This window comes from Salmo salar, chromosome 01, assembly GCF_965601325.2.
Source record: "Salmo salar chromosome 01, fSalSal1, whole genome shotgun sequence".
NCBI lineage: Eukaryota > Metazoa > Chordata > Actinopteri > Salmoniformes > Salmonidae > Salmo > Salmo salar.
The window spans coordinates 99967931-99990000 of record NC_138291.1 but is presented as its reverse complement, the minus strand read 5'-3'; the positions used below and the strand labels follow the sequence as shown (position 1 = coordinate 99990000).

The following is a 22070-nucleotide window of genomic DNA, read 5'->3' as shown; positions in this document are numbered from 1 at the left end:
AATAAAGATTGGGATTGGGAATGTTGGTCCATATGAAACTAACACCCCTACATGTGTGCCGTCTCATACACCGTAACACGCATATGAAGACTTCAACAGACACCTACACTATGAAACTGGCACTAGTACCAGAACCTTTTCATAAATGGCGGACAACGAATGTGTACTTTGAAAGTGTTCAACTATTACAAAACATAGGGATTGGGATAGCTATGTTGGTGTCATACCAACATCCCCTTTTCAATGGCAAAACAAATGCATTAATTAATCAGAGACAAGAGGCTGTCATTTCCAATAGTTTCTCCTTTAAAATGAGTTTAGGAAAAGACAGCAAATCAGGGATCAAATTAACACACACAATAACAATATCCCCATAAATTAACCAACAGAGTAAACTAGAGGCTTTAGCAATGACGGCCTACCCCGGTCAAACCCTAACCCGGAGGACGCTGGGCCAATTGTGCGCCGCCCTATGGGACTCCCAATCAATCACAGCCGGTTGTGATACAGCCTGGAATCGAACCAGGGTCTGTAGTGACACCTCTAGAACTGAGATGCAGTGCCTTAGACCGCTGTGCAACTCGGGAGCAAGGTGGAAGTACACTTAAACAAGAAATAACAAGGACCAATGTTAGTCCCAAATGGCACCCTATCCTCTGTATAGTGCACTACTTTATACCAGGGCCCAGGTCAAAGTAGTGCACTACATAGGGAATAGGATACCTTTTAGGGCACAAACAATGTAAAAAAATAATAATAATAATAAAAATAAGAAAAGGGAGGGTACCAGGAGAGAAAAAAAAAACCGTTTTGTCACATACACCAGATAGGTGCAGTGAAATGTGTTGTTTTACATGGTCAGCCATAGTAGTACGGAGCTCCTGGGTTCTATAATTGCCATGGTGACTAGTGGCAGCCTCGGCAGAGAACTCATGTACATATGTAATCATATTTAGTACCAAGTTTTTAATTTTTCAATAGCTAAATGAATGCAGATCAAGTCTTGATATCATGAATTTGATTCATGCCCGTAAATTGTAGTAGTGAAAAGTACTTCAGTAAAAATACTTTAAAGTATTTCCTAAGTAGTTTTTTGGGGTATCTGTACTTTACTATTTCTATTTTTGCCAACTTTTACATTTACACTGCATTCTTAAAGAACCCTACTGCCTCTGATCTGGCAGACTCACTAAACACACATGCTTCATTTGTAAATTATGTCTAAGTGTTAGAGTGTGCCCCTGGCTATCTGTAAATTAAAAGAAAATGGTGCCATCTGGTTTGCTTAATATATGGAATTTGAAATTATTTATACTTTTGATACTTAAGTATATGTTAGCAATTACATTTAGTTTTAATACTTGAGGAAAAGTATTTAGTTCTAAATATACTTTAGTATTTTACTGGGTGATTTTTACTTGAGTCATTTTCTATTAAGGTATCTTTACTTTTACACAAGTATGATAATTGGGTACTTTTTCTACCACTAGGAAATGTATGAAAATCAACATTGTCAACAAGCTAGGTAATGCTAGCTAGCCGGTGTTTTCATTTGAATTACACCGATAACTCAGGGTAGCTTTTCACCAACGGTGATTCAAGAGGCAGTGGGACAGCTTTTCATTACTCAGGATACTTCTGAAGAAATGACTGTACTCTGTGGGGATCTCAACCTTCATCACATAGTCCCAATACAGAGAATCTGCAGACGGCGGAGACGCCCTGATGACATGGAGCTGCCGGCCTACCTGCCCGCCTTTGGACATGCTGACCAGACCACCACCGCTGCTGACCATCTAGCTATGAGCTTCCAGATCCTCTCATGAGAGCAGCTGTCCATCTGGAGGTTTCAGGAAGCACTCAGACTTGACCCATCTACTGTTGTAGCCTATATCTGGACCCATTCTTTCTAAAATTATCTGCCGAAATTGTTGCAACCCCTATTACTAGCCTGTTCAACCTCTCTTTCGTGTCGTCTGAGATTCCCAAAGATTGGAAAGCAGCTGCGGTCATCCCCCTCTTCAAAGGGGGGGACACTCTTGATCAAAACTGCTACAGACCTATATCTATCCTACCCTGCCTTTCTAAGGTCTTCGAAAGCCAAGTCAACAAACAGATTACCGACCATTTCGAATCCCACCGCACCTTCTCCGCTATGCAATCTGGTTTCAGAGCTGGTCATGGGTGCACCTCAGCCACGCTCAAGGTCCTAAACGATATCTTAACCGCTATCGATAAGAAACAATACTGTGCAGCCATATTCATTGACCTGGCCAAGGCTTTCCACTCTGTCAATCAACACATCCTCATCGGCAGACTCAATAGTCTTGGTTTCTCAAATGATTGCCTCGCCTGGTTCACCAACAACTTATCTGATAGAGTTCAGTGTGTCAAATCGGAGGGCCTGTTGTCCGGACCTCTGGCAGTCTCTATGGGGGTGCCACAGGGTTCAATTCTTGGGCCTGACTCTTCTCTGTACAGATTGATGTCGCTCTTGCTGCTGGTGAGTCTCTGATCCACCTCTACGCAGACGACACCATTCTGTATACTTCTGGCCCTTCTTTGGACACTGTGTTAACAACCCTCCAGACGAGCTTCAATGCCATACAACTCTCCTTCCGTGGCCTCCAACTGCTCTTAAATACAAGTAAAATGAAATGCATGCTCTTCAACCGATCGCTGCCTGCACCTGCCCGCCCATCCAGCATCACTACTCTGGACGGTTCTGACTTAGAATATGTGGACAACTATAAATACCTAGGTGTCTGGTTGGACTGTAAACTCTCCTCCCAGACTCACATCAAACATCTCCAATCCAAAGTTAAATCTAGAATTGGCTTCCTATTTCGCAACAAAGCAACCATCCTACCGATCCTCGACTTCGGCGATGACATTTACAAAATAGCCTCCAATACCATACTCAATCAATTGGATGCAGTCTATCACAGTGCCATCCGTTTTGTCACCAAAGCCCCATATACTACCCACCACTGCAACCTGTACGCTCTCGTTGGCTGGCCCTCGCTTCATACTCGTTGCCAAACCCACTGGCTCCAGGTCATCTACAAGACCCTGCTAGGTAAAGTTCCCCCTTAGCTCGCTGGTCACCATAGCAGCACCCACCTGTAGCACGCGCTCCACAGGTATCTCTCACTGGTCACCCCCAAAGCCAATTCCTCCTTCGGCCGCCTCTCCTTCCAGTTCTCTGACTGGAACGAACTACAAAAATCTCTGAAACACACATCTCCCTCACCAGCTGTCAGAGCAGCTCACATATCACTGCACCTGTACATAGCCCATCTATAATTTAGCCCAAACAACTACCTCTTCCCCTACTGTATTTATTTCTTTTGCTCCTTTGCACCCCATTATTTTTATTTCTACTTTGCACTTTCTTCCACTACAAATCTACCATTCCAGTGTTTTACTTGCTATATTGTATGTACTTCGCCACCATGGCCTTTTTTTGCCTTTACCTCCCTTATCTCACCTCATTTGCATATAGACTTATTTTTCTATTGTATGTTTGTTTTACTCCATGTGTAACTCTGTTGTTGTATGTGCCAAACTGCTTTGCTTTACCTTGGCCAGGTCGCAATTGTAAATGAGAACTTGTTCTCAGCTTGCCTACCTGGTTAAATAAAGGTGAAATAAAAACTCTAAATAAATGCTTGTTGGTTATTTTGCTTAACAAGCACTTTGAGATTCTGTCTAATGAAAAGCACTATCGAAGCTGAATAAATTATTATTCATTATAACTTCTCAATACCATGGGCCTCAACTACAGCACTGCCTCTACCAACCAACCTCAGGGGTGCATCAGTGATGCGAAACTTTCTGAACATCGATAGAACAGAGAATTGTGTCGGCTTTAGTCATTATTTTTATGACAGACAATCAGATCGGTTCTACACAACACATTTCTATCTGAACAGACCCCAGCCCTGCGATCCTACACTTACATCAACACTTCTGTTTAGGACTGCGTAACTCACACTAAACGAATTAATCCTGTGTCCCAGCCTAGAAAACACAATGCAGACAACTCTCCCCTACACACACACAAACACGTCACATTATACTTTGGTTAGGAAGCAATAAACCTTCACTCAGTGAGATATAATAAACACTATATACACACACACACACACACACCTCTGAATTATCATCCATCAAATTAACACGTTGGTCATATATTACGTAATGTATCCAATTGGTGTTGAAATAATATACCAGCTTGTTCCCCTCTCCAAGATACAGTACAAAGTCAAGTTTAGTGGGCAAAAAAGTAAATATGCATACAGTCTAACATCAAGTTCTCTTTTTATCACAAAAACTGTCCCAAATGGCATCCTATTCCCTATACACATAGTAATTTAGCAGATGCTCTTATCCAGAGCAACTTACAGAAGTGAGTGCATACATCTTCATACTTTATCGTACTGGACCCCCTGTGGGAATCGAACTCACAACCCTGGCGTTGCAACAGCCATGGTGTACCAACTGAGCCACACGGGACCATAGTTCCCTACTTTTGACCATTACCCCATAATGACGAAGTGAAAAGAGGATTTCAGAAATGTTTGCAAATGTATGAAACAAACAGAAATACCTTATTTACACAAGTATTCAGACCCTTTGCTATCAGACTTGAAATTGAACTCCGGTGCATCCTGTTTCCATTGATCATCCTTGAGATGTTTCTACAACTTGGAGTCCACCTGTGGTAGAGTCAATTGATTGGACATGATTTGGAAAGGCACACACTAGTCTATATAAGGTCCCACAGTTGACAGTGCAAGTCAGAGCAAAAACCAAGCCATGTTGTAGAAGGAATTGTCCTTAGGAGTTGATACAGGATTGTGCCAAGGCACAGATCAGGGGAAGGGTACCAAAAAATGTCTGCAGCATTGAAAGTCCCCAAGAACACAGTGCCCTCCATTATTCTTAAATGGAAGAACTTCCTAGAGCAATCAGGGGAGAAGGGCCTTGGTCAGAGAGGTGACCAAGAACCCGATGGTCACTCACACAGCTCCAGAGTTCCTCTGTGGCGATGGGAGAACCTTCCAGAAGAACAACCATTTCTGCAGCACTCCACCAATCAGGCCTTTAGGGTAGTGGCCAGACAGAAGCCACTCCTCAGTAAGAGGTACATGACAGCCCTCTTGGAGTTTCCCAAAAGGCACCTAAAGGACTCTCAGACCATGAGAAACAAGATTCTCTGGTCTGATGAAACCAAGATTGAACTCTTTGGCCTGAATGTCAAGCGTCACATTTACATTTTACATTTTAGTCATTTAGCAGACGCTCTTATCCAGAGCGACTTACAGTAGTGAATGCATACATTTCATACAATTTCATACATTTTTTTTTTCTGTGCTGGCCCCCCGTGGGAATCGAACCCACAACCCTGGCGTTGCAAACACCATGCTCTACCAACTGAGCTATAGGGAAGGTCACGTCTGGAGGAAACCTGGCACCATCCCTATGGTGAAGCATGGTGGTGGCAGCATCATGCTGTGGGGATGTTTTTCAGCGGTAGGGACTGGGAGACTAGTCAGGATCGAGGGAAAGATGAACAGAGCAAAGTACAGAGAGATCCTTGATGAAAACCTGCTCCAGAGCACTCAGGACTTCAGACTGGGGCAAAGGTTCACATTCTAACAGGAGAACGACCCTAAGCACACAGCCAAGACAATGCATGAGTGGCTTCAGTACAAGTCTCTAAATGTCCTTGAGGGACCCAGCCAGAGCCTGGACTTGAACCCAATCTAACATCACTTGAGACCGTAAAGAAACTGTGCAGCAACACTCCTCATCCAACCTGACAGAGCTCGAGAGGATCTGCAGAGAAGAATGGGAGAAACTCCCTAAATACAGGAGTGGCAGGCTTGTAGTGTCATACCCAAGAAGATTCGAGGCTGTAATCTCTGCCAAAAATGCTTGAACAAAGTTCTGAGTAAAGGGTCTGAATTCTTTCAGTTTTTTTATTTTGCAAAACATTCTAAAAATCTATTTTCATTGAGTAATTATGGGGTATTGAGTGTAGGTTGATGAGGGGGGAAAAAACAATTTAATTAATTTTAGAATATGGCTGTAACGTAACAAAATGTCAAAAAAAGTAGGAGTCTGAATACTTTCCAAAGGCACTGAATAGGGTGCACTTTGGGACACACTCAATTGTTAGGTCTTGGTTTGTGGAGAGGGTGAGAGGGCTAAATACATTAGGGCACACCGCAGGAAAAACATTTTACAACGGAAAACTATAACCAGCATTTCTTATTGGACAAGTTCAGGTAGTACCTCCTGTTTAAATCAGTTTTCTTCCGTTTGATACCCAATGAATAGGACCCTGCTGATCGCCAAGTCAGAGGTGTTAAGCCCCAATAGTGTTGTAGACAGAGGTCTGACTCTCAGCCTAAACAGGCCTAGGATTGGAGAGGTGTCGCGCTCCAGGTGATCTGTCTCTTCCATGCCATGCAGGAGGAACCAATCTCAGGAGGAAGAGATGCTCTGCATCCATCGTGGGTAGTAGGAAGATTTCCCATGTTACTCCATCTTGGACATTTCATATTTTGTAGTCATGATTTCCTGGGTAAGGAATACAGTGAAAATATATATATATATATAAGAATAAAGGGAACAATTAACTCCAAGTCAATCACACTTCTGTGAAATCAAACTGTCCACTTAGGAAGCAACACTGATTGACAATAAATTTCACATGCTGTTGTGCAAATGGAATAGACAACAGGTGGAAATTATAGGCAATTAGCAAGACACCCCCAATAAAGGAGTGGTTCTGCAGGTGGGGACCACAGACCACTTCTCAGTTCCTATGCTTCCTGGCTGATGTTTTGGTTACTTTTGAATGTTGGTGGTGCTTTCACTCTAGTGGTAGCATGAGACGGAGTCTACAACCCACACAAGTGGCTCAGGTAGTGCAGCTCATCCAGGATGGCACATCAATGGGAGCTGTGGCAAGAAGGTTTGCTGTGTCTGTCAGCGTAGTGTCCAGAGCATGGAGGCGCAACCAGGAGACAGGTCAGTACATCAGGAGACGTGGAGGAGGCCGTAGGAGGGCAACAACCCAGCAGCAGGACCGCTACCTCCACCTTTGTGCAAGGAGGAGCACTGCCAGAGCCATGCAAAATGACCTGCAGCAGGCCACAAATGTGCATGTGTCTGCTCAAACGGTCAGAAACAGACTCCATGAGGGTGGTATGAGGGCCCGACGTCCACAGGTGGGGGTTGTGCTTACAGCCCAACACCGTGCAGGACGTTTGGCATTTGCCAGAGAACACCAAGATTGGCAAATTCGCCACTGGCGCCCTGTGCTCTTCACAGATGAAAGCAGGTTCACACTGAGCACGTGACAGACGTGACAGAGTCTGGAGACGCCGTGGAGAACGTTCTGCTGCCTGCAACATCCTCCAGCATGACCGGTTTGGCGGTGGGTCAGTCATGGTGTGGGGTGGCATTTCTTTGGGGGGGGCCGCACAGCCCTCCATGTTCTCACCAGAGGTAGCCTGACTGCCATTTAGGTACCGAGATGAGATCCTCAGACCCCTTGTGAGACCATATGCTGGTGCGGTTGGCCCTGGGTTCCTCCTAATGCTAGACCTCATGTGGCTGGAGTGTGTCAGCAGTTCCTGCAAGAGGAAGGCATTGATGCTATGGACTGGCCCGCCCATTCCCCAGACCTGAATCCAATTGAGCACATCTGGGACATCATGTCTCGCTCCATCCACCAACGCCACGTTGCAACACAGACTGTCCAGGAGTTGGCAGATGCTTTAGTCCAGGTCTGGGAGGAGATCCCTCAGGAGACCATCCGCCACCTCATCAGGAGCATGCTCAGGCGTTGTAGGGAGGTCATACAGGCACGTGGAGGCCACACACACTACTGAGCCTCATTTTGACTTGTTTTAAGGATATTACATCAAAGTTGGATCAGCCTGTAGTGTGGTTTTCCACTTTCATTTTGAGTGTGACTCCAAATCCAGACCTCCATGGGTTGATAAATTGGATTTCAATTGATTCTTTTTGTGTGATTTTGTTGTCAGCACATTCAACTATGTAAAGAAAAAAGTATTTAATAAGATTATTTCATTCATTCAGATCTAGGATGTGTTATTTTAGTGTTCCCTTTGTTTTTTTGAGCAGTATATATATATATATCTCTCTCTTTCTAATACCATAGTGGCTGTACATATAAAATTGCCTACTGAGAATTTAATAACATTATAGGAAATGCACAGTAAAATAAACCATATATACTGAGTTACAAAACATTACGGGAATTAGGGGAAACCTAGTCAGTTGTACAACTGAATGCATTGAACTGAAATGTGTCTTCTGCATTTAACCCAACCCCTCAGAGAGGTGCGCAAGGCTGCCATAATCAACATCCACGGCGCCCGGGAAACAGTGGGTTGACTGCCTTGCTCATCTTTCACCTGATAGCACATGCCATGGAAAGAGCAGGTGTCCTTAATATTTTGTATCCTCAGCGTATTTTGCCATTGACAGAAATGACCCCGTGTTAAAAATATACACACCTCATCTGAATCAAGAAGGACAGGCAACGCTCTACAATGGAGGAAAAGAAGGAGAAAACATTTGTTTTTAATGACACCACCACCTAATAACAGAGACCACTTTAAACCTGGATTTCACAAACTCAGTCCTGGGGACCCCAAGTGGTGCAGGTTTTGGTTTTTATTCTAACACTACACAGCTGATTCAAATTATCAAAGCTTGGTGTTTAGTTGGTTATTTGAAACAGCTGTGTAGTGCTAGGGTAAAAACCAAAACGTGCCCCCTTTGGGGTCCCGAGGACCGAGTTTGGAAAACTCTGCTATAAACACACCTGCAATTTTGGTGTTGATAAAAGTATTTATTGATAAGTGATGCTTACACGTCTGTTAGAGAGGTAGGAATGTTCTCTTCCACCCACTTCAAGTCTTCATCCTGGACAGGTGGGAAATAGTGAAAATAAGAGAACTACTCAACGCTGCCCTCTGTTGTTTGAACTCAGATGTCATTCACTAGTCTAAAAATACTAAACAAAAACATAAAACGCAACAATTTTCCTGAGTTACAGGTCATATAAGGAAATAAGTCAATTTAAATAAATGTATTAAGCCCTAATCAATGGATTTTCACATGCCTGGGAAGGCATAAGCCCATCCAATTGGGAGCCAGGCCTACCCACTTGGGGGCCAGGCCCAGCCAACATGAATTAGTTTTTCCCCCACAAAAGGGCTTTATTACAGACAGAAGTACTCCTCAGTTCATCAGCTGTCCGGGTGGCTTGTCTCAGACGATGCCGCAGGTGAAGAAGCCGGATGAGGAGGTCCTGGGCTGGTGTGGTTACACGTGGTCTGCGGTTGTGAGGCCGGATGGACATATTACCAAATTCTCTAAAATTACATTGGACGCGGCTTATGGTAGAGAAATTAACATTTAATTCTCTGCCAATAGCTCTGGTGGTCATTCCTGCAGTCAGCATACCAATTGCACGCTTCCTCAAAACTTGAGACATCTGTGGCATTGTGTTGTGACAAAACTGCACATTTAAGTGGCCTTTTATTGTCCCCAGCACAAGGGGCACCTGTGTAATGATTATGCTGTTTAATCAGCTTCTTGATATGCCACACCTGTCAGGTGGATGTATTATCTTGGCTAAGGAGAAATGCTCACAAACAGGGATGTAAACAAATTTGTGCACAAAATTTTAGAGAAGCTTTGAGAGAAACATGAGACTAACACTTTACATGTTGCGTTTATATTTGTGTTCAGTATATACAGTAGATGGTTATTTGTTCTGCTGGTAGGGGGCTTGAATTGCATCACAGGTCAGAGCAAACATTTGAGTGTCAGTTACCTGAAAGTCGAACTTTATTGACTGATAGAAAAGGTTGGCTTGTTGGTATGCTGTATTTCTATGTGGAGATGTTGTGTTCATATTGATTGGATAATTGGAAACGGACTTAATTCCCTGAGGGAACAAATCAAGTTGTATTAATTGAACTGAAGGTTTGATACTAACCGGGTTAGATCCTGAAGGCTTGGCTGAGCCGTTCGTCTCACTCTTAAAATTCGAGGCTCTCAGCTTTATGCCATCAGCTGTGTGTGTGTTTAGAGAAACATGGAGAGAACGATCACCAAGGTTCAAACACATGATCACTAAAGTTAAACAAAAACAGACTACATGTACAGTACCTAAATTAGCTGACACCAGGAACTCCTCAATCTCCTCATCGTCAGAGTCATCCATCAGTGGAGTGAACGCATATCTGAGGAGAACAAAGGAAGAGTTAAAAATGATGAACAGTTATAAAGTCTTAAAAATTGTTATAAAGCTCCAGAACATTTAGAGAAAGGCTGTGTAAGTTTGTGTTTCCTCTGAAGCTTTGACGAGTGGTAAGCTGAGGCACTTTCTCCCTGACTGACTGTTGGTAGTTTGATATGTCAACATATAGCCATTGATAAATCTACAGCACACTCAACAAGGTAGCTAAGGTGCAGGATGTAGACAATGGTCTCCGCACACTTAGATCAAAGCACATTTCACTAATATAATAGACAGGTCAATCATCAACGCTGGTTGTTAGCTGACCGCAAGGCACTAGAGGGTAGTGCGTACGGCCCAGTACATCACTAGGGCCAAGCTTCCTGCCATCCAGGACGTCTGTACCACGTGGTGTCAGAGGAAGGCCCTAAAAATGGTCAAAGACTCCAGCCACCCTAGTCATAGACTGTTTTCTCTGCTACCGCACAGCAAGCGGTACCGGAGTGCCAAGTCTAGGTCCGAGAGGGTTCTAAACAGCTTCTACCCCCAAGCCATAAGACTCCTGAACATCTACTGAAATGGCTACCCCCCAATAAATTTGATTTGACGTTCTCCATAACACTGTCCACATATAGTAGGATGACACACACGTTTAATATTACTGTCTTAGTGGGAACCTAAAATGTACTTCCACTCAAAATCCCATTTTCCCTAACCCTGAAAATAGACTTTGTCCTTTTTTACTATCCTTGTGGGGAATTCCAGTACCCACGAGGATAGCCAAACACACACACCATGTAACCTCACCTCTGGTTGTTAGCAGAGGGTCTCCATAAGAACATGATAACCAGCAGTATGATGGAGAACAGGAACCTCCAGAAGGCATCATCTACCCACAGCTCCACCCAGTCCTGTTATATGGAATAATACAAACAATATGTCAGCCATGATACTGTTCAATACATGACCCAATATGGCTGTCTTGAGCTGGCATTTTTTACAATACGTTGATTCAATGCTGTTGATTCAAGGTCTTAAGTCCTGAACAGTGAAAATCATGTTTTCATCAAATTGAATGATATTTGGATGAAACCAGTACCAGTTCAAAGAAAAGTGACCCAAGTATGAAGAATGACTGTAGCTGGTACATTGATAAGTTTGATCATGAAGTTACTGGTCCCCTCGAGCTGTGTCAAGTCCCTGGATTCAGGAGGCAGGCATGAACAAGGATTTACTTGCAGCTTTATGCAACATCATATGAATCTGGAAATGTAATACACCAATGGTAGCATCTTATCTTCACCAATTTAAATATGTACTGCCTTAAAAATGGCATCACGTGCGTCTACACCTTGCTTTGTTTACAAACCATTGGGTTGTGGGTTCAATTCCCACGGGGGACCAGTACGGGGGAAAGTATGAAAATGTATGCACTCACTACTGTAAGTGGCTCTGGATAAGAGAGTCTGCTAAATGACAAATGTCAATGTAAATCTTAAGCAGAATACTGGTAACCTTTCATCTGTGGTGTGACTGATAGTTACAGCTGGTCAAGCTACAGCTCGCATTGAGGCAAATAAAACTGAAACATGCATGAGAGCACCAGCTGTTCCGGATGACTGTGATCACGCTCTACGCAGCCAATGTGAGTAAGACCTTTAAACAGGTCAACATTCACAAGGCCGTAGGGCCAGACGGATTACCAGGACGTGTACTGCGAGCATGCGCTGACCAACTGGCAAGTGACTTCACTGACATTTTCAACATCTCACTGTCTGAGTCTGCAATACCAACATGTTTCAAGCAGACCACCATAGTCCCTGTGCCCAAGAACACTAAGGTAACCTGCCTAAATGACTACCAACCCATAGCACTCACATCTGTAGCCATGAAGTGCTTCGAAAGGCTGGTCATGTCTCACAACACCACTATCCCAGAAACCCTAGACCCACTCCAATTTGCATACCGCCCCAACGGATCCACAGATGATGCAATCTCTTATTGCACTCCAAACTGCCCTTTCCCACCTGGACAATAGTAACATCTATGTGAGAATGATATTCATTGACTACAGCTCAGCATTCAACACCATAGTGCCCTCAAAGCTCATCAATAAGCTAAGGACCCTGGGACTAAACACCTCCCTCTGCAACTGGATCCTGGACTTACTGACGGGCCGCCCCCAGGTGGTAAAGGTAGGTAATAACACATCTGCTATGCTGATTCTCAACACAGGGGCCCCTCAGGGGTGCGTGCTCAGTCCCCTCCTGTACTCCCTGTTCACTCATGAATGCACGGCCAGGCGCGACTCCAACACCATCATTCATTTTGCCGATGACACAACAGTGGTAGGCCTGATCACCGACAACGACAACACAGCCTATAAGGAGGAGGTCAGAGACCTGGCCGTGCGGTGCCAGGACAACAACCTCTCCCTCAACGTAATCAAAACAAAGGAGATGCACCATTTTGTAAGTCGCTCTGGATAAGAGCGTCTGCTAAATGACTTAAATGTAAAATGTAATGTAATGTAAATGAGATAATTGTGGACTACAGGAAAGAGGACCGAGCACGCCCCCAATCTCATCGACGGTGCTGTAGTGGAACAGGTTGGGAGCTTCAAGTTCCTTGGTGTCCACATCATCAAACATGGTCCAAGCACACCGAGACAGTCGTGAAGAGGGCACGACAAAACCTATTCCCCCTCAGGAGACTGAAAAGATTTGGCATGGGTCCTCAGAGCCACCATTGAGAGCATCCTGACTGGTTGCATAACTGTCTGGTACGGCAACTGCTCAGCCTCCGACCGCAAGGCACCAGAGGGTAGTGCGAATGGCCCAGTACATCACTGGGGCCAAGCTTCCTACTATCCAGGACCTCTATACAAGGTGGTGTCAGAGGAAGGCCCTAAAAATTGTCAAAAACTCCAGCCAGCCTCTCTGCTACCGCATGGCAAGCGGTACTGGAGCGCCAAGTCTAGGTCCAAGAAGCTTCTAAACAGCTTCTACCCCCCAAGCTATAAGACTCCTGAACATCTAATCAAATGGCTACCCAGACTATTTGCATTGCTTGGAACCTTTAAGAAATGCACAGAGCAGTCAAAGTTGATATCACACAACTGGACCATTTGCTGCCATTACAAGAAGACATACTCACAGATTGACAGTCGGCTAGTCTGAATTTTTTCGTCGTCCACACCATGAAAATTATTGAAGCTGAAGGTGGGGAAAAAAATATAACAAAAACAGCATCAGACCATTTCCATTCAATTGTGAGACTAATTCTGAATAGTTTGGCAACACTTTCTATGAAGTAGGCTACATATGTATACTGCTTTATAATGTTGTTCATAATGCCTTATACAGTGATAATGTGTTATGATACTCATGAACTATAAAAACAAATCATCTTCCTGGCTGTACTCACCTATAATGGCGAAGATGAGTGTGTTTGTGAAATGTCTGTAGAGAGACAGCTTCACTGGGTTTCTCCTCAGTTTCAGTGTCTTTATAGTGTGAGCCAGGCTCACAAATATGTTAGGAGGCAGTCAAGGAAACAGCAGCTGGGCTTCACAGTATGTAACTAACAGACCTAATGAATGAGACTGAATCATGGAAGAACCTAGCAAAAATCAGCAGGGATGATAACATGCAAGGTGTACAGATGATGCCCCAGGCAGAGATGGGGGCCAAGGGCAAGGCCCAGACTACTAGATCTCTACTATCAGACCTCCAGGTTAGCAAGCTGTGCGTTAGCTAGCTGTGCGTTAGCTAGCTGTGCAAGAATAGATTATTTGCCCTCATGCAGAGACCCTTTGGATTGGCCCAGGGAGGGACGGTGTAGCCCTGGGTAGGGACCATGGATAGGGGGGGGCTCCAGGGGACAGAGTAGCCCAAGGCTCAGGCTGAGGACCAGAGAAGCCCCGGTAGGGACCAAAGATAAGGGGACAGAGTAGCCTCAAACAGGGCTACCGGCACACAAAAGGATATCCACCAGCAGAGAGAAGAGTCAAGCAGAGCCAGAGGAATGTTGGCCAAGAGAGCCAGGTCAGAGTCTTTCGCCTGAGAGAGGAAGAAAGGAGAAAGGGATGGAGAGAGACAGGTTAGACAGACAGGTGGGAATAATAGGGGGGAAGAAAGAGAGTAGACAGAAGGAGAAGAAAGTGATGGAGAGTGAGTGGGGGAGAGAAAAATAACAGCAGTAACCAAAGAAAATCACCTAGTGAAACATAATTTAATATAAGTTTACAACCCAAACTGTACAAGATACATTATAACCCCAGCATCTAGACTATCAGTGAGAATCATTAGTAAGCGATACAAAAAGGTGTCATTCTGTAACACTGATAGACAAGTGATACAGCCAAGTAGGCCATTAAGTTATGATAGACCACTAGAGGTGCATTATGGGGTAATTATTCTAAATAAGGAAGGATATGAACCAGATGATACAGAAGTCCATCAATGCTAGAACAATGTCTGTGATGAGGGCGGGGCCATTGTCATGAACCTTTAGTGAATACATACACACGTATTGAACATAATTCCCATAGCCCACACATTAGAAAAACAGCACGCCATCTAGAAATTAAGGTTCACATTCAAAATGGAAGCTCACCGGAGGTAAGCAAGCTCAGGAGTACGCCTTACCCCAGTGATCCTAAGCACACCTTCGATGGCAGCAAAGGCAAAGTACAGCACACCTAGTCCCACCACTCTGTGCATCACTGTACCCAGTCGAGGTCTGATGGGAAACGCACACAACGCAGGAAAAATGACTAAATACATACAGCACGATAACGTCACTGGGGTCACCTATCAAAGGACAGGGAGTAAGAGTGTATGACGACCTTTATTTTCTCAACTTACTTGACTATACCATATCCCAGACTGACGATAATGACCAGCAGCCGTGCCAGGGTTCTCTTCAGGGCAGAGATGAGCTCAGCAAAGATCAACAGGCCTGGAGCTAAAAATAACACCCACATTGGAATTAATTCTCTCTCACATGAGACAGAAAAACTCTCTTGCTCAGAATAACAACCCTCCCTAAACCTCCCCCTTGGCCCTAAGCCTGCGATGTTTGCAAACCTGTAAGGTAGAATTAATATGGTGGACTCTCCACCACTATACTGCTGATACCTATCCAGACCCTTCAGATCTGCCAACATTGAAAGGTTAGAGCCAAGGGGTAGGGAGGGAATTGGGACCAGATCAATGTGATCCGATCCACCATACTACTATACAGAGAATCTTAGTACTTTCTTTAAACCAGTCAGACAACAGAGTTAGGTGTAATAGTAGTGTAGACTTACAAGCTGCCCCAACACCGTTGGTGTTCTCGTACTCAGCACAGAACACAGCCTTCTCCACCATGCCCAGAAAGATGACTCCAGCTATCCAGAACTGGATCCTCAGTAAGTCCTTCCAGTAGCAGGCAGCCCACAGGAACCAGAGTAACGCATACAGGATGTACACTGTACACATCACCATGTAGAACTGAGAGAGAGACAGAAAGGTTGAGAGTGAGACAGAAACATATTGGTTCTTCCAGTAGCAGGCTGGAGACATGAACCAGAGTAACACGCACACCGTACAGGATGTACACATCACCATGTGGAACATGTTAAAACAAAATAACACACAAGGTATTTTTCGGAACAAACCACAAGGTCCTGTATGGTTCAGTTAGCAGAGCATGGCACTAGCAACCCCAGGATTGGGTGCTTGAATCCCACAGATGCTTTGGATGAAAGTCTGCTAAATGGCATATATTATTACATGAAGGCAACACAAAACAGGCATCTGATATCTATGACAATGATTAACCCTACAATGTATATGTGGCTAGGGACAAGCACTGGAAATTAGCGTGAGCTAAAATGTCATGGTGCAATGCATCCCACTGTTGTTTATTAAATGTGTCACTGACTATGTTTAATTGTATGTATACTCACGATCATGAGAGGCCATTCCGTGATGGAGATGTAGCCGTGAGTTCCTTTCATTACAACGTTGACTGGAAATATAAAGAGTATACATCAGCTATCCATAACACAATAATTAGCAATATACAATAAACTTCCTGTGGCGTACTGCACTAGCATCGAATAGTCCCAGCGATATGCAACTTTTCAGGGAAGTCAGGAACCAATACACGCAGTCAGTTAGGAACGCAAAGGCTAACTTTTTCAAACAGAAATTTGCATCCTGTAGCTCTAACTCCAAAAAGTTTTGGGACACTGTAGTCCATGGAGAATAAGAGCACCTCCTCTCAGCTACCCACTGCACTGAGGCTAGGAAACACTCACCACTGATAAATCCACGATAATTTCAATAAGCATTTCTCTACGGCTGGCAATGTTTTCCTCCTGGCTACCCCAAACCCGGCCAACAGCTCCGCAACCCCGCAGCTACTTGCCCAAGCCTCCCCAGCTTCTCCTTCAACCAAATCCAGATAGCAGATGTTGTGAAAGAGCTGCAAAACCTGGACCCGTACAAATCAGCTGGGCTAGACAATCTGGACCCTCTCTTTCTAAAATTATTCGCCGCCATTGTTGCGACTCCTGTTACTAGTCTGTTCAACCTCTCTTTCGTATCGTCCGAGATCCCTAAAGATTGGAAAGCTGCCGCGGTAATCCCCCTCTTCAAAGGGGATGACACTCTAGACCCAAACTGTTATAGACCTATATCCATCCTGCCCTGCCTTTCTAAAGTCTTTGAAAGCCAAGTTAATAAACAGATCAGACCATTTCAAATCCCACCATACCTCCTCCGCTGTGCAATCCGGTTTCAGAGCTGGTCATGGGTGCACCTACTAAACGATATCATAACCGCCATCGATAAAAGACAGTACTGTGCAGCTGTCTTCATCGACCTGGCCAAGGCTTTCGACTCTGTCAATCACCGTATTCTTATCAGCAGACTCAATAGCCTTGGTTTCTCAAATGACTGCCTCACCAACTACTTCTCAGAGTTCAATGTGTCAAATCAGAGGGCCTGTTGTCCGGACCTCTGGCAGTCTCTATGGGGGTACCACAGGCTTCAATTCTCGGGCCAACTCCTTTCTCTGTATACATTAACGATGTCAGTCTTGCAGCGGGTGATTCCCTGATCCACCGCTACGCAGACGACACCATTCTGTATACATCTGGCCCTTCTTTGGACACTGTGTTAACAAACCTCTAAAACGAGCTTCAATGCCATACAACACTCCTTCTGTGGCCTCCAACTGCTCTTAAACGCTAGTAAAACTAAATGCATATTTTTCAACCGATCACTGTCCGCACCCGCCCGCCCGACTAGCATCACTACTCTGAACGGTTCTGACTTAGAATATTTGAACAATTACAAATACCTAGGTGTCTGGCTGGACTGTAAACTCCCCTTCAAGACTCATATTAAACATCTCCAATCCAAAATTAAATCTAGAACGGGCTTTCTATTTCACAACAAAGCCTCCTTCACTCACGCCGCCAAACATACCCTCGTAAAACTAACTATCCTACTGATCCTCAACTTCGGTGATGTCATTTACAAATTAGCCTTCAACACTCTACTCAGCAAACTGGATGCAGTCCATCACAGTGCCATCCGTTGTCACCATAGCCCCATATACCACCCACCACTGTGACCTGTATGCTCTCGTCGGTTGGCCCTCGCTTCATATTCATCGCCAGACCCACTGGCTCCAGGTCATCTATAAGTCTTCCGCCTTATCTCAGCTCACTGGTCACGATAACAACACCCACACGTAGCATGCAGGTATATCTCACTGGTCATCCCCTAAACCAACACCTCTTCTGGAACGAATTGCAAAAAAATTAAATACAAAAAAAATATCGCTGAAGTTGGATACTTATAACTCCCTCACTAACTTAAACATCAGCTATCTGAGCAGCTAACCGATCGCTGCAGCTGTACACAGCCCATCTGTAAATAGCCCATCCAATCTACCTACCTCATCCCCATATTGTTTTTAATTTACTTTTTTTGCACACCAGTATTTCTACTTGCACATCATCATCTGCACATCTATCACTCCAGTGTCAATTTGCTAAATTGTAATTACTTTGCTACTATGACCTATTTATTTCCTTACCTCCTCACGCCATTTGCACACACTGTACATATACTTTTTTCTCTATTGTGATATTGACTGTATGTTTGTTTATTCCATGTGTAACTCTGTGTTGTTGTTTGTGTCGCACTGCTTTGCTTTATCTTGGCCAGGTCGCAGTTGTAAATGAGAACTTGTTCTCAACTGGCCTACTTGGTTAAATAAAGGTGAAATATTATTATATATTTTTTTTTAAATACAACATGGAGCAATGTGATCAAAATGGTACAGTAGCCAATGCACTGTCCTTTATTTCATTTTAATTAGTATTTAGGCTGCCTAAAGAAACTTAATTTTCTTCTTGGTAAGCCTCAAAAGCAAGTTTAACATTCCAAGTATTCAATAACTGGGTCATGTTCATTAGGGTAGATCACCGTAAAAATGTTGCAGAGTCCAGCTAGTGCCTTCCCGTTACAGTCAATTCTCTTGTTAGTTCTGGTGGTCCCTCCCTGTTTCAGTCTGTATTCTTCCGTCTGGTGCCTGATGACCACAACCCAGTTGAGGTGCATTGGGGTTAATGTAGTGAACCCACCTGTTAGATTCCAGTTGGCTTCCTGTTTGTTAGACTTAATCACCACCACCAGCAGATAGGGGCCGTCCTTCCACGTGGTGGCGATGACGTCATGTTTAAGCGACACACTGCCGTTCTTCACACCGCCGACTTTGTCGTACTCCTCCATCGTCCACCTCGTGTAGTTTTCATCTGAGCCCTGGGTAGGATTGAACCAACATTTGTTTTGAAAGGGAGTTATATGCATTATGCAATGAAGAACACAGGAAGTAATGAGAATGTGAAAAGTGATAGTCTGGTTCCAGATCTCTTTGTGCATGCTATATATGGCCAACTCCTATGGTCATTGACAACAACCTTAGCAACTTGCAATGTAGCCGAATGTAAGTTTGTGTGTGTAAAAAAAATACAAAAAAATATGCATCATCATAGTGAAACATCATGACCCCATCGTAGCACCTCACCGGTGCTGCTCCTTCCATGGGCGGGACAACTGGCCGTGGTTCTGCCTTAGCTTTCTAAAACAAACAAAGTTGTCATACAGTAAGTTGTCAGTAAGTCAAACGCAAAGTTCCAAAACAAATTATTCTTCCCAATATATCCTTTTTAAACTATTGAGGCGACACGAATATTTCGTTTTCACACTTTCCCATTTAGCACAGTTTCAACTACTATGGAAGAGGAGTAACCAGGCCAGCTCAGTAGTGTGAAAAGCACTGTAATGCAATGGAACTCATGTATGTAACCTATAAGCCCTTACATTTAGCATTGGGAAGTATCGCAGGTCATTGTTGCAGGTCAAGGGCTTGTGCTTGTGCTCAATGCATTCCCCTTGTCCTAGAGGGTTAGGATCCATACTCTGTCCTCGACTCAGTGGCGTCCTCTCATACATTTCCTTTAAAGTAATGATATATATTCATATTCCATGTTTCACATCTATTTAATACATAAAATATTAAACCATATTTATTAGTAGTTGAATGTAGGGATACATACATTTCCTATGAGGAATGACGGGATTTAAAAATAACTCCTACAGTTAGTATAGTCAACTGGTAATTCACACCAACTGTCAAAATGTGGCACTACCATAGGAATTCTAAACAAAGAGTCATTACGAAAATGTTCAAGGTATTGATAATGACAGATGACTACGGCAAACTCACTTTCTGCTCCACGCCCATATATGTCAGCCAATAGACATTAAATAGCCTATAACTTAGTACTAGTCAATTACTGTAATTACTACCTATACTTTACTTACCTCAATATTATTGAACTCGTTGTGACAGGGATAGTATTTCAAGTACCATTGAATGGTAAAAGTCATCTCCTCTGGACAACCAAAGGACACAACTAAAAGAGAAACAATAAATTGGTGTTACTGAGGTAATTCTTTGGGCGCTTTCATATCCCTTCTGTGATCCGGATCCTGGGAGTGCTTGGTACTCCGTCTGAAACAAATCCTGGACCTGCTAATCTTACCTTTCAATTTGATATCAGTGTCTTTATACATGGATTTCCTCAAAAGCAATGGTCTTGAGGTCTGAGAAGAAGAGGAAACAGTGTTTACATTAGTTAGATAAACTGAGTCATAGGCCTACACTAGAGTCAGGTCTGATTAATGCCAGCATTGGAACAAAACACAGGCACTGGTCTGATGACCTATGTATCCAGCCTCTCAGAGTAGGAGTGATGACTTAAGATCAGATCGCAATGAATGAGATTAAAAGGGCGGGGTAGCTGATCCTAGATCAGCAGTCATTCCTACTCAGACACTTTATATGGTGACCATTATTGGGAGTCCCTAGGCAGGCAATGGCAGCTCTCACATTACTATGCAACAGGATATGGTGGTGGACAGACATCTGACCACCTCCATGGAAAATTGGGTCTACGTCCCAATTAACCTACCTATCCTTCCTCCTAAAGTGTGCACTTGTTCACTTCACTGACTTGAAAGCAAATGACTGGTAGACACGATGTTTGTCTTACCCCTTCAATTCATTGGACATTGTAACGTTAGCTATATAGTTACTACAGCAATAGACTTCTGGCATAGACTAGTTAGCTACATGTTCTAATCTGGACATTAGCTAGCTAAATGGTTGTTAGACTTCTCTTATATCGGGGTTAAATTACAGGCAATGATCTAGCCCAGTACAGGACAGTGGTCTCTCTGTCTGATGTTTGTTTACATACCGCTAACGATCTATGTGACGTTAGCTAGGTGCCTAACCTAGATCGTCTATGTTTGGGCAGTACATTAAGAAAACATTTGGGGTAACGTTGTATCTATAGTGTAAACTAAAACAGCTTGCATAATTGTCCGAGGTAGCATGGTATATCATTCAAAGAATATTCCCAAACCAACTAACGTTAGCTAACTAGTTATCTAGCATATGCTCACTAACGGTGCATAGACAGTACAATGGCTTGTGCAAATCGATAGCCTGAATATGTTCAGGAAAATGCATTATCAATCAATACTGTTAATGTTCAATTTTATGAACACAAAAGCTGGCTCGCTAGATTGCTAGCCTAATGCTAGGACGGATGAATCGCACTGCTGTTCTTGCTAGTTAGCTCGAATGCTAACGTTAGCTTGACAGCTAGGTAAATTGAATATTTTAATACTCACATTGACAACTGTAATACTCCATTGTCCCGGTTCTGGTGCTGCCATGACCCCGCTATTTACATCGCCTAATAAAAGGATTCCTGTCAAAAGAAGGAGCCAGAGTTTGACTGAGCTAGCCTTGCTGTTCCACGTCCTCACCCGTACAGAAGCAGCCATGTTTTCAGTAGCTCTAGTGTTGCGTGGCTGGCTGGCCAACTCACCTGAGTGGAAAACGTCACACACTTGGGTATCTTTGAGTTTTTACTTTTTGGTGATGCTTGCAAGCAGAAGAACACTGAAGCACAGGGGTGGCAGCATCATGTTGTGGGGGTGCTTTGCTGCAGGAGGGACAATATTTGCTAGGGATACAGTGATTTAATTTGTGAGCAAAGCTTATCTCATTGGAAATGCTGTATACTATAAGAGAGATGTGCAAATGTAGAATATCTTATGTACATCTCTTGCACACTAATAGCTAGTGGTAACCATTTGAGGTAGAAATATCCACCGGAAAACTGGTGAGA

The 22070-nt window shown here is 43.7% G+C and overlaps 1 protein-coding gene across 2 annotated transcripts in view; it reads right to left on the bottom strand.

The window, feature by feature from the left end:
• Positions 1-21775, bottom strand: part of LOC106611018 (transmembrane protein 87A) — a 23705-nt gene extending 1930 nt beyond the window's left edge. Inside the window, exons 1-19 of one of the 2 annotated variants that reach the window (XM_082978362.1) lie at positions 21568-21775; positions 20412-20472; positions 20191-20282; positions 19687-19821; positions 19391-19444; positions 18948-19125; positions 16254-16315; positions 15612-15795; positions 15166-15265; positions 14947-15040; positions 14736-14806; positions 13724-13833; positions 13454-13512; positions 11105-11208; positions 10228-10301; positions 10055-10131; positions 8921-8973; positions 8562-8592; positions 1-6591 (exon numbers count right to left, since the gene is read on the bottom strand). The exon at positions 1-6591 is cut by the window's left edge and continues 1930 nt beyond it. In XM_082978362.1, coding sequence (XP_082834488.1) covers positions 6550-6591; positions 8562-8592; positions 8921-8973; positions 10055-10131; positions 10228-10301; positions 11105-11208; positions 13454-13512; positions 13724-13833; positions 14736-14806; positions 14947-15040; positions 15166-15265; positions 15612-15795; positions 16254-16315; positions 18948-19125; positions 19391-19444; positions 19687-19821; positions 20191-20282; positions 20412-20472; positions 21568-21723 — 1737 coding nt within the window. In that variant the 5' untranslated portion in view covers positions 21724-21775 and the 3' untranslated portion in view covers positions 1-6549. Of the gene's footprint in view, positions 6592-8561; positions 8593-8920; positions 8974-10054; positions 10132-10227; positions 10302-11104; positions 11209-13453; positions 13513-13723; positions 13834-14286; positions 14359-14735; positions 14807-14946; positions 15041-15165; positions 15266-15611; positions 15796-16253; positions 16316-18947; positions 19126-19390; positions 19445-19686; positions 19822-20190; positions 20283-20411; positions 20473-21567 lie in introns of both variants that reach the window. The other variant, XM_014210820.3, reaches the window with a different exon arrangement.
• Positions 21776-22070: the final 295 nt, after the last annotated feature.